The 17,809-nt window shown below is 48.0% G+C and overlaps 1 protein-coding gene across 1 annotated transcript in view; it reads right to left on the bottom strand.

Annotated features, from left to right (window-relative positions):
• Positions 1-17,590, bottom strand: part of LOC138725988 (fibronectin type-III domain-containing protein 3A-like) — a 40,173-nt gene extending 22,583 nt beyond the window's left edge. The window contains exons 1-3 of the mRNA XM_069867339.1: positions 17,555-17,590; positions 11,774-11,874; positions 197-335 (exon numbers count right to left, since the gene is read on the bottom strand). Coding sequence (XP_069723440.1) covers positions 197-292 — 96 coding nt within the window. The 5' untranslated portion in view covers positions 293-335; positions 11,774-11,874; positions 17,555-17,590. The remainder of the gene's footprint in view (positions 1-196; positions 336-11,773; positions 11,875-17,554) is intronic.
• Between the last annotated feature and the right edge of the window lie 219 nt (positions 17,591-17,809).

Here is a 17,809-nt window from a genome sequence, read left to right as displayed (position 1 = left end):
TTTTTTAACTTTGCAAATCAGCATCATAGCTGTTCTATTTCAAGTCTCCCCCTCTCTCAGCCATCACACAAGTTAGAAAAACTATTTGTTGCCCCTCTGGTCTGTTTTCTACACCACGTTTGAGTGTCAGCCTCCCTCCCATGACTCCTGGCACAGTGCTCCACAATGCATAAGCGAGGGCCTGGGATCTACTTGCCTGCTGAATGCTGTCCCCATTGACCATGTGAGGTAGAAGCGGCACTTCGTTGAGGATCGGCGTGGCTTCCAGGGGAGGCGGCTGGTCGGCCATCATGTCTGGGAACCATTCATGGACAACCGCTCACATCAACCGCCTGCTGAAACAATGAGAGTGGCGATATTAGATAAGTCTCTCCCCTCTTCCAAATAATTCCCTCCTTTGTTTTCCAAATGATATCAAAATTTCAGAAGAAAAACACAGCAGAGCCTTCAGGATGTTGTTTTGGTAGGTTTTTTTTCCTCTTGCACTGTGATATCGAACCTTTTAATGACAGCAATTTAAGAATGTTTCAAACTCAACAGGAAAATATTGTCAGACTTCAACACGTCACAGCTTTTCCCCAAGGCTTTTCAAATAAACTGACTTTAATCAGAGACAAGTCACTATAAAACACTGCTTCTACCTTCACTGCATGTTTAAAAACCTGGACAAACAAGACAGTGTGAAAAGCTTGGCGGGGATCGCGTGTCAGATACCTGAGTTCCTCACAGTGCAGCACGCCCACCTACTCTAACGCATGACCAAATACTGCAGTTAAGCAAGAACTTCTGCCAAAAATATGTTCTTTATATATTGCCCATGCATATTCAGCCTGACTTGCCCCGAGTGAGGAAACCAGTACGGAAGTGATGCCCTTACACAGATGCATAACTTAAACCTCTGGAATCATATGGAGCATACAAGGAAGCTGGGGAAGGGCTTTTTCCAAGGGCATAGAGTGATGGGATGAGGGAAAATGGCTTTAAATTGGAAGAGGACGATTTAGATTAGACAATAGGAAGAAATCCTTCACGATGAGGGTGGTGAGGCACTGGAACAGGTTACCCAGAGAAGTTATGGATGCCCCATCCCTGGAGGGGTTCAAGGCCAGGTTGGATGGGGCTTGGAGCCCCTGATCCAGTGGGAGGTGTCCCTGCCCATGGCAGGGGGTGGGACTGGATGGGCTTTGAGTTCCCTTCCAATCCAAACTGTTCCATGATGCTATGCAATCATTTGATTGGAAAATACCTTTGAAAGCATCGAGTCCAACTGTACCAGAACTTCAATCCTAAATCTGTAGTAACAATTTCTACATGGCTGGTACTCCAGAACCAGATAATTCACACATTACTAGTAAATTTCTGTCTCTGTGATGATCAAAACATCCCTCCAAACCATAGAATTTCTCCAACATAGCAATGTGTCACTGACACAAAGTCTGACACAGTGAAAACAAAGCGTAACGGAACACAAGGGAGAAGCGCACGTCGTACAAGAGTCTTTAACTGAGTATCATGAAGAATTGCATCTGGAAAAGTGCTGCATGGTTTCGGGCTTATAGTGAATGATCTGTAATTGTAATAAGCCAAAATACAATCCAAATGTTAGTGAATTTTCACTGCAGAGTTAATTCAGCATCCATAAAAAGCACAGGATAACAGGATACAGGAAATGCTGACATTTCCTTCTGCCTTCCCATTACCTCCTGTAAACCCAGACAAGAGGCAACATGCAGTTAGGACTGTCCAATTCCTTAAATTAAAATCACACCCCCCCCAAATCTGTGCATGAACCAAGCCAGTCTACGTACAGCTGCCAAGTTCTCATTCAGTTCTCCATAACCAGCATGGAATGACAGTGTTTGGGGGGACGAGGGGGAATTAATTCTTCTGGCATGAACTCAGTCCAGAAAGGGTCTGTGATGAAAGCTGAAGTGACAAAGGTTTCTCGTGTGTTACCACCACAAAGTGAAGCAGATGGTAGCATCCATTGGTACAAACCACACTCCTTCCTGCCTGCACACCCAGGTCAAAAGAACGCGCACGATCACAGAGACACAAAACACAGCATGACAAAACGCCCACAGCCGGAGAGCCTGGCTCATTCTGCACACCAGCTGTTTTCCAGGTCCAGCCCAGAAATGACTTAAAGAGGCCAAACAGGACCACGCAGGTGCAAGGGCCAGACAGCCTCTGAAGGTTCAGGCTTGTCCTAAATGTACCCAAGTAGTTCGGCATGGTATTTATTACTTGAATAAAATAATATTCCACCCTATTTGAATTACCTTTGCCGAGGAAACAAACTCATCTGATTGTGTATAACCATTCCACTTAAAGATACCCACACGGGAATGCTGCCAGGCAGCCTGGCCCGTTAAAATGAAGGAGGAGGTTCATCCACTGCACCTCTCCCATCTTCAGAGGTTTAGAGGTTGGATCTAAGCCTCAAATGCCATAATAGGAATTCAGTAGACACGGGCAGCCTCAAAATACGAGATTTTATACATGTATACAGTTTCAATTTCTTTCATCCAAGAACCTCAAAGAGGACAGAAATTAGCACGTAATGTAAAGGGGAAAACCCTTCACCAAATAAAACCTCCATCTGCATTCAAATGTTCACCTAACCAAAACAGCCACCTGCAGAAAACATGTTCTGAAACGAGCCCTGGTGCCATCTGCCATTCTAAATAAACCTTTACAGTTTCTGTCCTGGTCTCCATCCGCTGAACACAACGCTCCGAGCTTTGTTCGCGTTAGCGAGCCGCAAGGTGCAGTTGGTACAAATAGCAGAGCAGAGCATCAGCTCCCACGTGGTTTTTAGAATCACAGAATGGTTCTGGTTGGAAGGGACCTTAAAGCCCATCCAGTTCCAATGCCCTGTCACAGGCAGAGACATCTCCCACTGGATCAGGTTCTCAAAGCCCCATCCAGCAGAGGAATGCTTCATCCATTGCCCAAAGACAAAGGCAGCATTTACATTTACACCTACATACACTGCATTCTACTCACTCCCAGCTGCAATATTGTGCTTTTTAGAGGAAAAACTTAATTCTTGGAGTATTAGGAAACGTGTTAGGGTGCAGCTTCTTTCCTTGAAAACACTTCTAAGAGAGCAGCAAACAACCCTGCCGCTCTCACTGGTAACCAAGCATGGGACAGCCCCTAAAAGCTTTCTAGGGAAACACAGCGTTCCCACCAAACATCACATCAACAGCTTCGCTTCCCAAACAGCTCCATCTCATCCAAGGAAGCAGGTGGTATTAGGGTAAATAAAAAGAGAATTCCTGAAAAGTTATTACATGCTCAGCACAATTTCCTGAAAAACAAAACACAGAAGCAGAGATCTCTCTTGGAAAGTCATTTCCCACACCTTCCCACTGCTGCCCTGCCGTCCGCCAGCTCAGCCCTACAGCTCAGCATAGGCAGCAGCGCAGCACAGCTGTTCCGAAGGACCAAGGCTGCTGCTTCCAAAGAAAAGGTGGAGGGCAACCACAGAGATGGAAGTCCAAGGATCCCAAACCCACCACCATCCACAACTCCACAGCTAAAGGCCTTCCAAGTCTCACAGCTTCCCTCAAACAGTGTCAACGGCACTGGGCATTCTCTGAACCCTCAGATTTCCCCACACCAAGTCAGCTTGGAAAGGTAAATCCAGCAAGGGAGTTGGACACAGCCCAAAAAGGAACAAAATACTGACAGGCAGGAATACATCAAAAAGCTTCGCAGGTCCCCAAAGTCGGGTGGTCAATCCTGGGCTTGGATAGAGACTCAGACTGCTGTTCTCCAGCATGTGCCCACAGCAGCAAGGTGTTTGCCATCACCACTCAGGGCAAAAAAAGAACAATAAAGCGTTTGCACTAAGAATTCACTGGCTGTGTTGACATTACAGACGAGCTAAACCACAACATTTTAAATTCTAGACTGAAAACAAACACGAAAAATCCCATCTGAAAGCATTAAAGACTAATTGTGTAGTTTTCAGAGTTGCCAAGGAATAGATTGAGAGTTAGTGAATCATTCTATATGAATCAATAGCAGGATGTGTAGAAGCCTCTTCTAGAGGTCTGTCAGCTTGCACTGGAGATTTCTGAGTCAGTATGGAATTAAACAGATTAAGTTTTAGAAAGGTTACATTGTGCATGGGTGCTTCTGGCCTCATTCATCCCTTTACAGTGGCTCCTGTTAGCCATTGGCTAAAGGTCGTTCCCGGACCTCGTTTGAGCTGAAGGATGAATTCAGCCCATGGAGCGTGACAGCCATGGGAAAAAAGAACTGGGACCAACCAGCTCAGGAACAAAGCTCCCAAAGCACTGCTTTAGCAAAGCAGAGGGAAGTCACAGGGGATATCGCATTTCTTAGTTAACAGAAACTAACACTGGAAATCTGCTTTCAAAGCTATAGCTCAAGCCGTTTGTTCAAGACACGGGCATTAAACAAGCTGAATTTGTCACAGCAATAAAGAAGAAAACATTTAAATCACAGAATCATAGATTGGTTTGGGTTGGAAGGGACCTTGGAGGCCACCCAGTCCCACCCCCTGCCCTGGGCAGGGATACCTCCCTCTGGATCAGGGGCTCCAAGCCCCATCCAACCTGGCCTTGAACCCCTCCAGGGATGGGGCAGCCACCACTGCTCTGGGCAACCTGGACCAGGGCCTCCTCACCCTCAGTGTGAAGAATTTCCTCCTAATGTCTAATCTAAATCTTCCTCCTTCCAATTTAAAGCCATTCCCCCTCATCTTATCACTCCATGCCCCTGTAGAAAGTCCTTCCCCAGCTTTTCTGCTGTCCCCTTCAGGCACTGGAAGGCTGCTATATGGGTCCCCCTGGAGCCTTCTCCAGAAAATGAAATAAAACCAGATCATACTTAAAACACGCACCCTGAGAAGTGTTAGTGAGTCACTCAGTACTGCGCTGACGGAATATGGTTAATCATGTTCACCGTCTTAAAGAAAAAAAAAAAAAGGCAACGTTTTCCACTGACAGCCTTGTGCTACAAAGGCTTCTAAGAAAAACAGAAAATTGTAATGACTGGCCTTCCAGAAAACAATTACCGCACACAGCGGCTGTGACTGACCTCACTTCCTGACATAGTAAAAATGCCGCGACTCTGGAAGACTGAAACATTGGCCTTCCCTTTTCTCCAGCCCAAATTCTTCTCGAGCAGGGCTGCAGTCATCCTGGCCCTGCTCCAGCTGCTGAGGATTCGCAGTGAGCTCAGTGTTCATTGATTTCTCCCACTCCCGTCTGAAGTCAGCGCCTCCGCTGTGGAAGCTGGGCTCCGGTTTACACACAAACCGGCTCTTGTGCTGCTCAGGCAGAAGGAGCAAAGCCAGGCGAGGTAGCTGGGTGATACGAGAGCATCGCACCTCAAGGCTGGAAAACGGGAAGTCATGGAGCCTCATCAGACATCAAGATCTAAAACAGTCTCAATGCGAAGTGAAATAAATCCACAGCTCCAGCAGCTGGGCATAGTTACTTCAGCAGAAACAACTTCAAGATTACAGTAGTAGTATCTCAAAGAAAAGGTTACGACCAGAATAAGTTTCCCATACAAACACATTGCTCCTGTTTCATCAAGAGCTTTGGAACAGGGAGGAATAAACACCGACACCGCAGCAACTGTTCCACAGACGTGGTTTCTCTTCGGGCGGGAACAATGGATTTAGAGTTATTTATGTGCAGGGCACGTAAAAACAAAGCAGAGTTTGTGTATGCAGTAAAAGTGCTCTGTAGTGCTAGACAAACCAAGAAGAATGTCATACACCGAAAAAACAACATTTCCATTGGGATTCTATCCTTTAAACACATTAACAGAATATGAAATTATCCATTGTGCAAAGGTGTAGCAGCTTTAAAAATCCTGTTATCTCCTATTAAAATAACTTCCTAGAATATTAAAAATCTCTCTGGAGAAGACATCACATGAAAACTAAACGGGGGAAACACTGCAGATAGAAATGCATCGGCTGCATTCCACTGTCCGGAGGGGAAGCTGAAGCAATTCCATACAAAGTAAAAGCAAGTACTTTACAGTCCCACACAGAAGCTGTCACAACACCTGCATTTTCATTACAGCAAGTGCTTCGTTTAAATGCAGAAAGGTCCTACTCCAAGGCACTGATCATTTGAACTGGGACGTGTTTCATACAGCATGCCTGCGCTGGAGAGAACAACACGTCCGGGGCCAAAGAGGAAGTCTGACGGAGCACTAGAAACTGAGCTCAGACTTCCTGATTTCGAGGTTCAGTGCCTTACACAACCTTCCAGCCCGATCACAGCTTACACTGACTGCAGGAAGTAAATGACTTTGATAGTGCTGTTTATTAAAAGCAGTATTGTATACAAACCTAAAGCGTTAATGATACCTTTTCATACTAATAGAATTATTAATCATAGAATGGTTTGGGTTGGAAGGGACCTCAAAGCCCATCCAGTTCCCCCATGTTCAGGGACACCTCCCACTGGATCAGGGGCTCCAAGCCCCATCCAACCTGGCCTTGAACCCCTCCAGGGATGGGGCAGCCACAGCTTCTCTGGGCAACCTGTTCCAGGGCCTCCCCACCCTCAGCGTGAAGAATCTCTTCCTAATGTCTAATATAAGTCTCCCCCCTTCCAATTTAAAGCTGTTCCCCCTTGTTCTATCACTCCATGACCCTACAGAAACTCCCACCCCAGTTTTCCTGGAGCCCCTTTCACTACAGGAAGGTTGTTACAAGGGTCTCCCTGGAGCCCTCTCTCCTCCAGGCTGAACAACCCCAACTCTCTCAGCCTGTCTTCATAACAGCCCTCAGTATTATAGCATTATACATTTACTATAGTTTATAGATATTTATTTTCTCTAAATGGGGGGAAACCAAACCCAACAGCCTCACTATATGCAACACAGTGTCTTTCACCTTGGGAAAACAGCAACATCCAGGACTGGATCTGTGGGCACACACTACACCAACCTCGTGTTCCCTGGTAAAGAAAACGTGGAGACACTGCCACGCCTTCAACTCCGGATCGCTTGCAAACCGGGACGCCCGAGTATTTTAAACACACTCTAACCTGGCAGTTAAATTTTGCATCTCCAAAGGCTGCTAAAAAGAACAGAAGTCATCCCCAACCTCAGGCAAAAGAACAACCTCATCAAAAGACCAAAACTTCTCCATGGATTCTAACCCCCCCTTATCCCTCCAGTTTGAAATTTATGTCCCTCAAAATTTTAAGGCAAGAACTTTTCAGCAAAAAGACACAAGCTACCCTCTCCCACCCAAGTTTTCCAAATAAACAGCATTAACAAGGTTTTTAAGATATCATCCCAATCCTAAAATAGCTCTCCCCTGCCACAGGACCACACAAGAGGTGTTCGAGATGGACTGCGTTACTTTTAGCAAGATTAAGGGAATTTAACAGCAGCTCCATTACAACTGCAGCTCTGCAGAGACCACCGCCGCTCCACAACAGGCATCTGTTCAAAACCAAACATACGGTTTGATTAACATGCTGGAAATTGTTTATAATGACACCCAAGTGAATTTGTCCGCACCGTCCTGCGCGAAGACTGGCCGCCCGCCAGAAGGGTGCCACGACTCTGACACTGAAAGCCTTCTTCACGGCTTATCCAACAAATGTGCTCAGTCAAACAGTTTTCATCCTTCCAGCTGTGAAGCCCAATGTCTTTTCAGTTTAGGGATTACTAGGACCTTGCAATGTTGACCTAGGCAAGGCCTGCGACCCACGTAAAACAGAAACACTCAACAAGGTGCCCACTCCAACTTCACACACAGCACGAGACTTCCGTGTTCTGCACCAAGGGTTATCTCCTAAAAACATTCATAAAATTGGTTTCTTCCCTTTTGACACCTAAAAAAGTGACATTTCACCATGTTTTCTAAATCATTTAACTGTTCCTTAAGTGCTTATTCCAAAGCAGTGCTGATAGCTTCCAGGGTAACACACAGAAGTGGCCACAAGCCTTTTATCACCACCGGATAGACCTTCTGCCCTCACAAACCAGCCCCAGGGATCCAACACATGGGGCTAGTCCCCAGAAGGACCCTCAGGAACCTCTTGAAAGTTGCAGAAACTGGGACGGCTCCTGCAGCCACAGACAAGAATGACCCACGGAGGTGAAGTCAAGGTGTGAACGCTCTGTAGGAGAGGAAGACATGGGAGGAAACAACTACTGAATTGCAGAAGGACACTTTTGTCCTAAAGATGATTAAATTGAGTATTAATGCTCACTTCTCGGGTAACTGTGAGACTTGACTGCCCACAGAAACTCTCCCTGAAGGAGGGGTACGATTGAGATGGGAAAGCCCTCACATCATGGGCACCAAACCCCCCTAAACTCATAGAGAAATGGCAGCTACAACATCATAAAACACGTGGGAGTTCCGACCCAAGTGACAGTATCAACTTTCAGCCTCCCTCACCCATCTGGATTGAGTTCCTGGTATGACTGTGCCAGGAAAGCAATAAAAACCACTGCTGCTTTCCACCCTCAAACAGAAACGACAGAAGCAACCACCCAGAGCACTGCAGAACTATTCTCTAGCCTGAAACGCCATCCCTCAAGATGCCAGAGCTCTACTCTGTGTGGCAGAAAGGCCAACATGCAGTGGGAAGGGTCGTGCACACCCTTCAGGGCTACACACAGTCTCTCTCCTCTTCACAAGAGAAGCTCCACCATTAAGAACTGTGAGCTGGGAAAAAAGAATCTGTCAGTGCCCAGAGCACAGGCGATTTGACTTGATTTGAGCTGTTATTTAACAACAGGCCCATTGATGACATCAGGGCTGTGTCTGTCCTCTGAATTATGCATTTATGAGGCCTGTGAAGTCTGCATTAAGAGTTTCTATAATGCAAACATATTACTTTCAGATAAATATTTTCCTTCATTGCTTGAATTATTTTATGTCTTCACTCTCATTGCCAGAAAAGCAGAGTCATCTCCTAAGAGCTTCTGCGCTGCTTCCGAAGCGTCCAGCCCCATAAAAAGCAACAAAGTAGTTCCTAAAAGCTCCTGCTGCTCCTAGAAAGATTCAAGAGAACTGAACTCCTCAAAGGACTGAGCCCTCAAAGTATTTAATTCTTATTTCAACTTTTTAAAATAACAGGATTAAGGAATTTCCCAGCTGCATCAATGTTGTTAAAAAAAAAGAATTAAATGCAAACCTGCATCTTTCCACCAGTGAGGAAGATGATGTTCTGGCATGAGTGAAGTTGCTCATTTTAACATCCTAAAGCTACACAAAGCAGGACATTTTCAAGCACATATGAAAAAGCTTTTAATAAAAGGAATGTAACAACTGTATTTATTTTAAATATGATTTTCCAGGAGTAACATTGTGCCCCCTGAATTTCAGAACATTGTTCTGGTTGTTTAGGCCTTGAAGGAAACCAGTTGATGTACACATCAGCAACGTGCTACTGAAATTCCACATCCAAAAGTCTATCTAAATCACTTAGAAATTATGGCAGTAACATACCTCGTGGTCTATGGAAAAGTAATTCCAAAAAAGCCTTCTGACCAGAGGCACCAGAATAGAGAGCCCTGCTGAACTGAAAAAATGAGGAAGGAAAACCCCACGCAGAACTAGAGCAGCGTCAGTGGCCTCATAGGACACATGGTGCAGTCATGTTAGGTGGTAAAGAAGAGCTAGAAAGCCAAGAGGGTGTTCCCTTGCAAATAGAATACGCAGCTCTACAGAGACAGCCCCACCAACCATGTCCTGGGCTGCGTCCAAAGCAGCACAGCCAGCAGGGTGAGGGAGGGGATTTTCCACCTCTACTCTGCTCTCATGAGACCCTACCTGGAGCCCTGTGTCCAGTTCTGGAATCCCCAACATAGAAAGGATACGGAACTGTTGGAACGGGTCCAGAGGAGGCCACGGAGATGATCCGAGAGCTGGAGACCCTCTGCTATGAGGGCAGGCTGAGAGAGTTGGGGTTGTTTAGCCTGCAGAAGTGAAGGCTGCAGGGAAACCTTACAGCAGCTTCCAGTGCTGGAAGAGGCTCCAGGAAAGCTGGGAAGGGGCTCGTGTTCAGGGAGCGAACAGATAGGACAAGGGGAATGGTTTTCAGCTGAAAGAGGGGAGATTGAGATTAGAGCTTAGGAAGAAACGTTTTCCTGTGAGGATGGGGAGCCCTGGCCCAGGCTGCCCAGAGCAGTGGCGGCTGCCCCATCCCTGGAGGTGTTCAAAGCCAGGTTGGATGGGGCTTGGAGCCCCTGATCCAGTGGGAGGTGTCCCTGCCCGTGGCAGGGGTGGGACTGGATGGGCTTTGAGGTCCCTTCCAACCCAATTTGTTCCATGATTCTATGCCAGGGAAGCAGTGAACCTCAAACAGTCCCAGTGCCAGAGCTGTGTAATACCTGCCCTGAACTAAACTAGAAAGGGTTATGGGATAGCAGACACTTACACAAAGCTGGTACAATACAATCAAGGTGTGATATAAAGGTTATATTCCAAACACCTCCATTCCAAATTCTGAACAATTCCCTTTTTATTTTAAAGTTGACTCTAAGAGAGAGCACTCACCTGGATTACTAAAAGCAGCTGCAACACCACTACTTCCAGGAGAGGATCCCTGCCGTAAGAGTGGTTGGAGCAGGCAGCTGATAGCAGATAGAATCATAGAACCCCTTTGTAGGAAAAGACCTTTCAGAACATCAAGTCAAACTGTTCTTATCCACCAACAAACCAGATCCCTGAGCACCTTGTCTGCCTGCCTTTTAAATCCCTCCAGGGATGGAGACTCCACCACCTTCCTGGGCAGCTGGTTCCAGTGCCTGAAAACCCTTTCAGTGAAGGATGCCTAATCTGAACTGCCCCTGGTGCAACTTGAGGCATCCAACAGGATCAATTCAAGCAGGAGTTTGCTTTCAGGTCTCCATAGGCACTGAGGAAAACAGAGGCTTATTTTCCATCAGCTCCCATTCAACGCTTCTGAAAATCACAAGTGGGCTGGATGTGCCCTGTCAATACACTGATACAAACAAGATTTCTGTTGAAGAACTCTCTTACAAAACATGACTGCAAACCCAAGCACAACAACACAACCAGCGCAAAGGATTTCTTCAGCCTGTAAGTGATTATGCAAACACCAAGCAAGGAAGAATTATTTTGATACACTAACTGCAGGATGTTTTCCTTGCGCAACTCGAAAAGAGGTTCAGGCTGTAACGCTTTAGCTGCACAGTGGATCAAATCAGTCCAGTTAAACCTGGTTATACTGAAACCTGGTATTTACACGGAAAAGGTGATTTTTGGTTCACAAATACTTTATACTTATTCCGCTTATTTTCCTCTCAGGTAACATTCATTGTTCTAGTCAATCGCTTCTACTTTTCTCTAGTTGTATCTTTAAGAATGCAATGCCATAGTTTCACAAGGGTCTGGCACATCGGAAGGTAATTCATAAGAATCTTCATTTAAAAAAGCCCAGGAACTTGGAGAAGTCTTGTCCTCACAAGTGCCACAAGGAAGAAATTCTTCACACTGAGGGTGGGGAGGCCCTGGTCCAGGTTGCCCAGAGCAGTGGTGGCTGCCCCATCCCTGAAGGTGTTCAAGGCCAGGTTGGATGGGGCTTGGAGCAACTGGATCCAGTGGGAGGTGTCCCTGCCCATGGCAGGGGGTGGGACTGTGTGGGCTTCGAGGTCCTTTCCAACCCAAACCATTCCATGATTCTATGATTATTTCACCTTAAAGTGTCACTTAGAGACTTAACAAGAAAAAAACGCTCCATAAAATCTGGGAGAAGAGTAAGCCGTGTGTAATAATTACCGTTGACCCTCTACTGCCTTCAGCGTACTCCTGTTGGCGTGTTCCACGGTCTGTGCCTCTGTAGTGTGAGCAACGTGCTGTGCTGTACCTCAGTCTTCTTTCTGCAGACAAAAGAAAGCCATCATGATTTCCTTTCTAATGACTTGGCAGGCATAAAGGAAAAAAAGGTGCAGAAAACCACCTACATGCAATAAAACAGCAAGAGACATCAGCGAGCAGCTGGTGATTAACTCCACCAGCACCAGCAAATAAAACTCATGGACGACTCTTCTGGGGAAGGAGCAGAGCACCTTCCCGCACCTGTGCAGGACGCGCAGAACGCAACACTGGACACCTGCGCCCACGTTACGCATGCATTTATCGCTGTACCTGCCAAAGGCACACTGCTGCTTTAGCTCTGGGCTCATGGGCAAAAGGGAACGTGAATGCTATCAAGATGGTTTCCATAGGAAGTGCTTTCTGTGGATATTCAGTGTATTTACTTAGCTATCTACTCAGTGCTTTGCTACTCTATATGACATTAGTGATGAAAAACTCTCCATTTTCAAAAAGTACATGAATGTATCCTTATTTAAATTATCAGACACATATTTATCCTCTGACAGGGGATGGAAAAAAAGACAGAAATCGTACAATCTGGAAAACACAGTTCACTCTTACAAGGCAGCACAGCCTTAGTCTAGAAACTGTTCCACTAAATACGCTCCACCGGGAGACGGTAATGAACACTGTCAGCAGTCACTGAAGCTATTCAAGATGTTCAATTTAACGATGTAAAATCCATTCTCTTTCTCAGGCTACTGGATCCGGCACCAAACCCAAACCGTGTGCACCCCGGAGGAATATGAATTGCACTGGTTTGGCTCTCTAAACTTTGGATGTCTTTACAATCATTAGCCAATTCCCATTATAGTTTTCCTAACGATAAGGCACAAGCACATTGGTTCTGCAGCGTTCCTGGAACTGCTCCAAGCAGTCCCTGCCCCGGTAGCTCCCCGAGGTCGCCTACTGACCACGCTGGCTAACCCTGAGCTGCGCCAGCCAGCAGAAGCTCGCAGCTTCCTCCCGCCAACACAGCAGACCCATTGTTATTTCCCCCAGAAAGGTGATACTGTCTTGAAGCCACAGATGTTTCTGAAGTCACAGCCGAATAAATGTTCCTCCTGAACTACTTTTAATAAGACGTGGGCAAAAAAACCCCATAAAGCAACAGGCCACAATGCTGGAAAAGTGAACCTTGAGCACATAGAGGCATTTTGCACATCAATCAAGACATGGGGGACAACAGCAGATTTACATTAAGACGGAAAGGGAGCGAGGGCTCCAAGCCAGTGGTGTGTCTTTGCTGATCACTACACAGAAAGGATTGTGTTAGCACCACTGAAAGAATAAATTATCGCCGCTTTTACAATAAGCTCTTCAAGAATGCAATAAAGAGTTCAGTGTGCACTCCTCAAGCAGGAATCCAAAACTTTTCAGCTCAGGTCTGGCTGGCAGCACAGATAACAGCTGAAAACGGGCCATCTTGACCTTGGGAAGCATCGGGACAACACGCTAAAAACAGGTAAAACACCCAAAAAGGGCACTTGTGACATTCACCAGCCCTGAACCAGAGCAGTGAGCAGCCACGACTGTAAAAATCAATAGTTCAGACCTGATCCTTATGAGACACAAAGTCAGAAGTGAGACATGCAGTTTTTTTCTTGCCTGTTGCAGGATTACTAATACTGGGGTTTCTCATCTGCTTTCAGAGATAAATTTAAAAGTCTTCTCTGATTAAACGCAATGATGAGAGGAAATTAAGAAAATATGTAAGGCAGGAAGGCATTGTTAGAACATTTCACAGTGGCTCATGATTTTGATGCACAGTACTATAAGAACAACTTCCCAGTTGTGCGATTTTTCTTAAACCTTACAAGCTTCCTCCTGCATATTGACAAGACTTCAAAGTCAGAGAACAAACAGGTCAACAAATAGAAGTGCCAGTTTCAGTCTTCCAAGTTTAAAACACGTATCCAAAGGGATTCCAACCCCTTTTTAAATAACGGGTGTACAAATCATAGAACCGCTTGGTTGGAAAAGGCCTTTGAGATAATCAGGTCCAACTGTATCTGTCAGCTGCTAAACCATCCCTGAGCACATCATCTGCCCATCTTTTAAACACTTACAGGGATGGGGACTCAACCACCTCCAGTGCCTGAGAACCCTTTTGGTGAAGAAATTTTTTCTGACACCCAGTCTAAGCCTCCCCTGGTGCAACCTGAGACCATTCCCTCTTGTCCTATCACCTATCACTTGGGAGAAGAGACCTACACCCACCCTGCTACAACCTCCTTTCAGGCAGTTGTAGACAGTGATAAGGTCTCCCCTCAGCCTCCTTTTCTCCAGGCTAAACCACCCCAGGTCCCTCAGCTGCTCCTCATAAGGCTTGGTCTCCAGCCCCTTCGCCAGCTTCTCTGGACGTGTTCTAAAAGGGCCTACAAACGCAGACACAGCCCCGCGGCACTCCAGCAGGGTTTGCCAAGGCCAGGTGTGCTCCCCCATGAGCAGAATGCTAGAGTCTCTACTGTTTGCTCAGTACATGTGAAATATTGGGGGTTTCAGGACTCATCAAACCTTTCCTAAAAATAAACACAGAAGATGAAAGAGTGCTGGCATGGGTGTGACAGCCCACACAGCCAATACGATGCAAACGCCAGCCTCCAAAACCCAAACAAAGGACAGTAAGAAATTCCATACAAAACATTCACACTCAACTTTGTCGCATATTTGGTTTCAGTAAAACATCAAAGAAAGATACAGTTTGTGACCAGTACATGCATTTGTGTGGACAAAGTTCTCTCTTCCCTCTGAAGGTGAGCACCCCAGGAGTTATTGTTTTAAACGATCCTAACATCCAACCTCTCCAAACCACTGGCAAATAAAACTGTAGTGAAATTAGCTCCCAAATTTCACCAACAAAAATAAGCCATCCTAACGTAACAGGAGTGAAACCAGCCTGCAGTAGGTACCTGCGCAGATACAAAACCCCAGAAGTATAAATTATTCTATTCCATTGTCGAAGTGCTGCTTCACTGCGGTTAAGGCCACGTTTTTCCACAAACTTGCTCACAAATGCTGCTCCAGGAGAAGTTTCAGACCATGTGCAAGTCCTGTTTATCTACAGACTGCTGTTTCAGGAACCTCTAAGATGCAGGACAGCAGTGGACACAAAGTAGACAGATTTCAACTCTGCTTTATGGAATAGTGGATTTGTTTGACCCTAGCTAAGAACAAATTATTCCCAGACAACAACAGCATTCCAAAACTTTCAGAGATTTGGAACACAGTAAGGTAAAAAGACCTAAAAGAGAGGACAGCGTAATAGCTGGCTGGTTTTCAACACGCACAATTACACACACAGGGGCTTGAGAAAGTCAACATCTTTCCTATTTTACCACCTTATCCTTTCTCACATACAAATTACATAAAACAAGGAAAGGAATGCAAGGGTGGGAAGCGACTCGGATTTTTGCTCCTTACCCACAGACACTGAACAAAACACAAACTTATCTTCTTTTACACTGCAATATTAACTCCAAGGTCAATTTATTGGCTTAAAATACAGAGAGGATGCTTCCCTGCTTAAAATGCTAATCTGAGTCTCAGGAAATCTAGATTCAATTCCCTGCCTCACCACATACTTCCTGTGTGACCTTGGGCCATAAATATTTTGGTGCCTCAGTCTTTCCATCTGTGACCGAGATAGTATTTCCCTATTGAACCGAGACTCATAAAGATAAATACACTAGAAGAACATTAGGAATCACAGACCATAGGCATCAGCGCACCAGGCAGCTGAAGAACTTATCGGTGTGTCAATATTCACAGTTAGAGATCAGATAAAGCACAGAAGGATTGCCGATGCTAAAACTCTGGCTACCACGGGGCAGAAAAGACATGAAATCATAGAATGGTTTGGATTGGAAGGGACCTTAAAGATCACCCAGTTCCACCCCCCGCCCCGCCATGGGCAGGGACAATATTCCAAGAATCGACAGAAATTGAAACCTCAATTATGAAAATAAATTGAGCTTTACAGAAAATTTCTGTCATTCCAACAAGAAACCCAAGTGGTGAGTTTTAAAGAGAAAGAAAACTCGTGAAGCAGCTGAAAGCAAACTACTCGAGGAAGCAGATACACCTGCCGGCACCGCGTTACTGCTCTGTTCTCCGAGCTCGACGCCGCGCAGGAAGCAGCTCAAATAAGAGGGATCTGAGGGACTGCTGAGGCTGGGGGCCAGGAACCCCTGGAGCTTCTCCCCCAGCCCTCGGGACGCTGCTGCTGGAGTGAAGTCAGCAGCCTCTTGCGAGAGGCGGTAAAGAGGACTGGGCTGCAAAGCAGTCACAGTAGGGTCCCCACCTTGGCTCCTGCCCCAAGGCGGAGGGGGACAAAGCTGGGGAAGGGGGAGGGCAAGATACGGTCACCACCCAGACAGGGGATGACAGGACTGACCTCCCCCTGCCCCGACCCCAGGAGGAGCTGGGGGAGGTGTCTGGCACCGGAGCTGCCGAGCAGCCAAGGGGAACAAGGAGAAGGCTACGTGGCATTTGCAGGCAGCAGCTCCGGCTGCGAGGAGGGAGAATGCGGGGGGTGGGGTGGGGGGGGAATGGGGAAGGCGACTTCAGATCTCAACACCCTCGTCCCACAGAAACAGAAGAGAAAGGGAAGGAAAAATGGAAAGAGAGGGGGAGTTTGGAGCGGGAAGAGGGAGCCCGGCGAGCAAGCTGGCGTTAACCCCATGCACGGAGGCACAGCGGGGCTGTCCTGTTCAGAGGCACCCTTGCCCCCCAGACCCTCCGGGCTGGTCCCCCCCATCCCATGGGCCTTACAGCCCTCCCGCTCCTGCCCTAGCTCCCCCAGACACTGACACCCCACCTCACCCTCACCCATCCCACCCCACACCTCAGGCACCCCAGCCTTCTCCAATCCTCCAGGCATGCCATCCTCCTCCCATCCCACCCCACACCCCCAGGCACGCCACCCTCTCCCCACACCGTCCCATTACTCTGGGCACCCCATCCTCTCCCCATCCCACCTCATATTCCGGGAACCTCATCCTCCCCCCAAACCCCAACTACCCCACCTTCTCCTTATCTTTCCCCATCCTCATTCATACCCTGGGCACCCCATCCTCTCCCCCACCCTGCCCTATACCCGCACACCTCATCCTGTTCCGTACCCCATGCACCCCATCTTCCCCTCATCCCCCCCATTCCCCAGGCACCCCTCCTCCCGAGCACCCCCTCCTCCCCCTGTACCCCCCATCACTGCCCCACTCCGAGCACCCCATCCTCTCCCCAACCCGGAGTACCCCACTTCCCCCTATCCTCTCCCATCCCCCGGGCACCCCATCCCTGGGTCCCCCGAGCACCCCCTCTTCTCCTCATCCTCCCCCATTCCCCAGCACCCCTTCCTCTCCCCCTCCTCCCTCATTCCCTCAGCACCCCAGCTTTCCCCCTTCCTCTCCCCAACCTCGAGCACCTCATCATTGCCCCATTCCCCGTGCACTCCCTCTTCCCCTCATCCTCCCCCATGCCCCCCGCACCCCATCCCTGCCCCCCAGCACCCCACCTTCCCCTCATCCTCTCCCTTTCCCCTCATCGTCCCCCGCCCCCCAGCCCCCCCTCCTCTCCCCATTCCCCCCCGGCCGCTGAGCACCCCCTCTTCCCCCCCACCCTCCCCCTTTCCCCAGGCCCCCCCCCTCCTCCCCCGGGCCCCCTCCCGGCGCGGGCACTGACCGCGGCCCCGCTCAGCCCCGGCGCTGCCCGCCGCCTCCCTCCCGCGCCGCCATCGTGGAATGCGGCCTCTGCGCCTGCGCCGCGGGGCGGGACGGGGCGCGCGGGCGCGACAAACACACCCCGCCAAGACGCAGCGGCTCTCGGCCGGCCGCGCCCGGGAAAAGTGGCGCGGGGGGGCGACAAGGAGACCTCCAGGGGAGCATTTGATCCTGAAAGGGCTGGAGCGGCTCAGCCTGGGGAAAAGGAGCCTCCAGG

The sequence above is a fragment of the Phaenicophaeus curvirostris genome, chromosome 13 (assembly GCF_032191515.1).
Source record: "Phaenicophaeus curvirostris isolate KB17595 chromosome 13, BPBGC_Pcur_1.0, whole genome shotgun sequence".
Lineage (NCBI taxonomy): Eukaryota > Metazoa > Chordata > Aves > Cuculiformes > Cuculidae > Phaenicophaeus > Phaenicophaeus curvirostris.
This window is presented reverse-complemented; position numbering and strand designations above follow the sequence as displayed.